Raw genomic sequence first — 5696 nt, 5'->3', positions numbered from 1 at the left:
AAATTTACTGACCTATTTCATATATATATATATATATGAGATAATAATTTTCAAGATTCACAATTCTTTTCCCAATCATGAAAAAAGGTTTTCGACCCCTAAAAAATAAAGGGATTTTTTTTTTAATTTTAATTACGAGATATAATTTATTTTTATTAGATCGACTTATTAAAAATAAAGAAATCCTTAATTAAATATCACAAATGTTGTAAAACCTAAGCTAACCACCCACGAAAACGAAAGGAAAGAAAATTTTGATTACAAAAAAAAAATATATGATTTGGTCATGTTTCGCAATTTCAGAGAAAAAATTATTATTGCCTTTTGAGCACAGCATTCATTTCCATTATCATATGCCTACTTTCTAATTTCTATACCATTTTTCTTCCTCCCCCTTCCATTAACTACATAACTTAAAGCAACACAACACGTTCAAAACTTCAGCGACGAAATGTTTAAATTTATTGAATCAATCGACTTTCTTGTGTAAAATCTTTGGCTTGTAAACTCAAACGTACTAGAAAAAATTAGGTTAAAAAAAATTATTAGAAGAAAACCATATTTTTTTATTTATTTTATACTTAGCTGAAGTTATAATATAGGTCGGGTTTAACATTTGAATATTCTATTAAAAAATTATTTGATCAATATATAATTCATAATAGAGAATTTTTATAGCATAAAAAAATTAGAAAACATTGTAAATGAGTGTAAATACTAGATAGGTAAATCGAATTTATTATTATGTTGTCAACTACCTGTGGACTAACATGTGGCTTTGTGACTAATTCCAAAAAAGAAAACAATATTTACAAATTAAAAAATCTAAACACTCAAGCTATTAAAATATGGTAATAACACTCTATTGTTCCTTCTTTGACATCAAGTAGATCAGCAAGGAGGAAAAAGCAGTCCCCTATTGACATATCTAACGTTTTTACACGTAGCATGGATGCCACCATGTCTTATTAGTTCCTCCTGTGGTGTTAAATTCACATTTTGCAATAATATATCTTTGCATGGGATGCTTTTGCTGCAGTCAAATTTGATTGCTTCTTCTGAAGCACTTGTTCCTATGATGTTTTGGTACATTATGTGGCTCACTTGCACTGCTGAGTCCTGCCATTTCACCAACATGGTAGTCAATATCACATTTCATTCAATCATGATAATAAAAAATTAAAAGTAAAAGGTGTCATTACAAATTTTTTTTATATAGTGAGACATAAAAAATGTCATTATACGTGTAATATATATAGACATATACTTATTTGATATATAGCTACATATAATTTTAGTGTTGATTTTGAATGAGATTCAACAACATATTTTGTGTGTCACTATAGTTTATACATACACTTTTTAATAATATACCAACATATATTATATTTATTTTAATTTTCAGTAAAAAAAATTTATATACTAATTTCTTAAGAAATGTGTTTAGGGTATAGTGGGAACTCAAATAATAAAGGAAACAATTTGTAGATTGAGAGCTTCATAATAATAAATTACCTGCTGAGGGCATGCATTTCTCTTGTCACAGTAGTTTTGATCCACAATTATGGGATTCTTCACATTTCGCATTTCAATATTCGTAAATTTGATGTTTTTCGCATAGCCGGAACCTCCCTGTTTTGTGATGGAAAGAAGAAAAAACATGTAAGATACCATAATCAAAAGAAAAAATTTTCTATTGTAACTAATTATTATTATTAATCATAATAATATTATTATGTTGTACACTATGAAGAAGCTCACTTAATCTTTTTGTTGTATTACTTTGAAAAAAGTACTTTTAACTTTACTCTTTTTAAATAAGCTAATATAATTTTGAGGTTTTTAAACTTTTTTTTTTTTTATAATTAGTACCCTTTCTCACTAGCTAGCAATATTAAAATTTTGTTAATATTTATTAAACTAGAAGGGGCTACTTGAAATTTTTAGATAAATCAATGCTTTATTCGACAAATATACACAATTGGTCAATGAAAATTCCTCTGCTTTATTTAAGTTTCAAGAGTAAATTTTAAGGCCATATGGTATAAATAAAGTTAAACATCTCCTAGCAAGTAAGGAATGATTTATTTAAAAAAAATAACTTTTAAATCATAAGGATGGATTTGGGAATTCAATGAAATTGAATAAGACCATAACAATTTAGCTTCTTTTTTTTTTTTTTTTTCATGCAAATTCACCTTACGCATCAAAGTAAGGAAGAACCACTTTAAGCATCACATAATAAAAATATGTTGTCTTTTCTGGATTATGAGCATAAAGAATTTTCCACAGAATTTTCATGCAATTCCACAAATGGAAGAAAAAAAATGCTGGTTCGAATTAGTTAAGAGGAAGGATATAAGAAAGTTGCAACAACACATTTTTTTTTATAATAAAATATTGTTGACTTGTTTAAAGAAGGTTAGGAATTGGTGAAGTGTGTAAACTTGCCGAACTCAGTTAGTTGAAATATTTCAGGTCAATTTCGGGTCAGTTAGAACTTAGAAGTGGTAACCGACCATAAAAGTGATAAAAAAAACACTTCAAACAGAACATGTTAGCTTAAAAGTAAGCTAACAAAGTGAGAATTTATAAACCTTAGGTGCACTACCATTGGTCAACTTCCTAATGTAATAGTCTTAATGTGCCTAAAATTTGTTATTTTGTCATCATTAGCTCTAAATTTTTGTTTGGATATTTTCATAAGTAGAAAAAGAATAATGTTATTTTTTTTGTTCTATTAAAATAATATTCTTACATATAAATTAACTTGTATACGTTCTATCAGAATAAATCTTTTTTAAAAAAAATTTAATTTTTTTGAAAGAAATTTATCCAAAGAAATCATAAATATAAAATTAATTTAAGTGGGTAAGTTTAATTCCATGTTTTAGAAGCAAATTCAAACACTTATTATCATACCTGCCAAGTCTTTATTCTAACTCCATTACTTGTTCCTGTGATGATGGCTCCATCCACTAACACGTTCGAGACTTGAGCTTCTGACTTACCAGCTCCTAAACTCCCAATGCTACAACATATTACACCATCAACTTTTGAACCAATCAATGTAAAATTAACAGAATTTAATGTCCATATAATAATGTTTATAAAATTTTTACCATATGACAAAGATAATTATCGTAAAAAATTAATATAATATGTGCATCAAATCGACCAACAAACCTGATTCCATGCCCTGGTCCACACCTGACATTTCTGACAACAACATCCTGAGACCCACTTACTATGGAGATACAATCATCACCTTCAATGAAATCAACGGTGGGAAAAGCAAATTAGAAATTTTGAAATCAAAGTGAATTATTCTGATTAACTTTGTGTTGATTTTGTTTTTTTTTTTGTTTTTTTTTCACCTGTTCCAATGACACTATTCGTTATGACTATGTTTTGTGTCTCTGTGACGTGAATTCCATCGGTGTTGGGGCTGTGCTCTGGTGCTGTCACACTCAAATATGAAGCTGTAACATTGTGGCATCTCTGAAACCTAACATGCATTTGTTGTGCATTTTTGAACTTAAGGTTTGTCACACTCAAGTTGTTGCATCCGAGGAATTGCACGGCCTATATATGCAACAAGTTTTCCAAAAATAAAAAATAAAAAAAATTAAAAGGGTCATAAGGAAACAGAACAGGGTCATCAAATTGTAAATTTATTATGCGTGAAGTTAATTAAATTAAACATCATGTGTATGGATCAAAAAATGTCATGAAGAAGAATATCAACTTACAGTTGGTGCCGGTTTGCATGGCTGTGAAAGAAAAAAGAGAGGAGAGAAATCATGCTCAGTATCGAAAATCACAATGATAAAAGTCTAATTAATTGAAATGAGAATAAAAATATAGATATAAAAGAATTAAATATGGGTTTGTTAAGAACCGACCAAGGGATATGTCTAACAAAATTTAAATTTTATGTCCATCAACAAAAAAGTATTTAAAAATATTTTCTGTTATTAGTTTTAATAAAATAAAAAATTGTATATATTGATTAAAAAAAAGTATGCTTTCTCAATTCATAAAAAAAAAAAAAAAAAACTTTAAAAATTATCTTTAAACCTTACTTTTAGATCGGCCTTAAATTTAAACTATTAAATTGAATAATCTTCTCTTTATTTTTATTATTAAAAAAATAATAATTTTTTTTCTTAAATATAAGTAAATTTTAATTATTTTTATCTTATTTAATAATATATTTATTAAAATATCTCTTCTTTAATATATGATCTTTCGATTATGCTACTCTTTTTTTTTTTCATTTATAACAAAAACAACCTAGAAATAATATTATGAAAATAGTTAATACAGATAATTAAATTTCTTAATATATAGAAAAAGTAACAATAATAATAATAATAATTTTTTAAATATGCTTATTCATTGGTTTATAGGAGATAAATGTAACGGAAAATATCAATAGAATTTGAGTGAAATTGAATAACTTACAAGGCTTTTGTTGATTTTGCAAGAGTTTTCCCACCATTTTCTCCCATTACCATTGATAATGCCACCACCATCAACAATGAGATTCGCGACATTAAGAAACTTAATCCAGAGTAATCTATCTTTTTGGTATGCTGACATTTTAGGCCATGCTTTGATTGTTCCAAAGACCTAATATTAACATGATGAAGCAAATTGTGGGTAAAACAAAATGAGCTAATTAATTTCTCACTAATCATTGCTTGAAATTTGAAAATGTTAACTAATTAATCTCACCCTGAAGGAAGTATTGGGTAGGCATGGTCCTGAAAAAATGATTTGCTTTAAATGATAGGTCTTGCCACGAGGGACTAAAAGAACACCCCCGGTAGAACATGCCTCATTCCATGCCTTCTCAAATGCCTACAAAATTAAAAAGTAAGACACTAATAACCCAATAAAATAGACTTAAATGTAACCCATTGTTCATGTTAAATTGTAATGTGAATTAAATTACCTTAGTGTCATGTCTGGCATCATTAGCTATGGCTCCATAGTCATCAACACTAAACCATCTTTGATACCATGCAAATGGGAAGGATCCAAAAGCCCTTGTCTTGATACCAAAAGTTTCATTATTTGGTATCATACGTTGATAATTATTTAGGTCGTGTGTGTCCTCTAGGTAAGACCCAAAACACACGCCAAATGAGAGAAACACGGTGGTGAAAAGTGAAAGAGCTACACTTTGTGGAGACATTATTCTCGTGTGTGTTTTCTCTTTATGATCGAAAAAAGAACAACTGAATGAAGAGAAGAAAAAGTTGAGGATGGTAGAGAGAATTGTGGTAAATGCCAAAGGAAAAGTTATATATTTATAGGGAAGTTAGAGTTGATTTTATTTTCTATTGATGGGTTGGGTTGGTATGGTGAAGACTGAGACGAAACAAATACTGGGATGTTACCAGAATTTTGAATCAATGCATTTTGGTTAAGGGAAATTTAAATATGGGTTAGTTATTTTGCGTGCTTCGTTCTTGTTTACCAACATTCAAACATTTGTGCTGCACATTGCTGTTACTCATGGTTGTTTAGATTGACCTAAGACAAGATTGACATGCAATATCAAACGTACAGGATACTCCTATTGTTTACTTTCAAATTGGGTCAAATTGGGTAACATTCAATTAAGTCATTTACTTATTCTCAATTACCAATAAAAAATTGGAAAAAATAATGCAAATAATTATAGT

General features: G+C 28.3%; 1 protein-coding gene across 1 annotated transcript; it reads right to left on the bottom strand.

Moving 5' to 3' along the window:
• Nucleotides 1-705: 705 nt before the first annotated feature.
• Nucleotides 706-5346, bottom strand: LOC109792549 (polygalacturonase). Its single transcript, XM_020351971.3, has 9 exons — nt 4961-5346; nt 4741-4866; nt 4468-4635; nt 3753-3773; nt 3378-3585; nt 3187-3268; nt 2923-3031; nt 1516-1632; nt 706-1119 (listed from the first exon to the last, which is right to left on the bottom strand). Exons 1-9 carry the CDS (start codon nt 5201-5203, stop codon nt 892-894), a joined length of 1302 nt encoding a protein of 433 aa, XP_020207560.1. The 5' UTR covers nt 5204-5346; the 3' UTR covers nt 706-891.
• Between the last annotated feature and the right edge of the window lie 350 nt (nt 5347-5696).

Source organism: Cajanus cajan, chromosome 10, assembly GCF_000230855.2.
Source record: "Cajanus cajan strain Asha chromosome 10, NIPB_CcT2T_4, whole genome shotgun sequence".
Lineage (NCBI taxonomy): Eukaryota > Viridiplantae > Streptophyta > Magnoliopsida > Fabales > Fabaceae > Cajanus > Cajanus cajan.
The sequence above is the reverse complement of the archived record's forward strand: the minus strand, read 5'-3'. Positions and strand labels throughout refer to the sequence as shown.

Excerpts from the sequence above, each read along its gene's own strand:
- LOC109792549 (XM_020351971.3), bottom strand. The coding sequence starts at position 5,203 with ATGTCTCCACAAAGTGTAGCTCTTTCACTTTTCACCACCGTGTTTCTC. Across the intron at positions 4,867-4,960 it reads ATGCCAGACATGACACTAAG|GCATTTGAGAAGGCATGGAA; the intron begins GTAATTTAATTC and ends TTAATTTTGTAG. Across the intron at positions 3,032-3,186 it reads GGACCAGGGCATGGAATCAG|CATTGGGAGTTTAGGAGCTG; the intron begins GTTTGTTGGTCG and ends AATATGTTGTAG.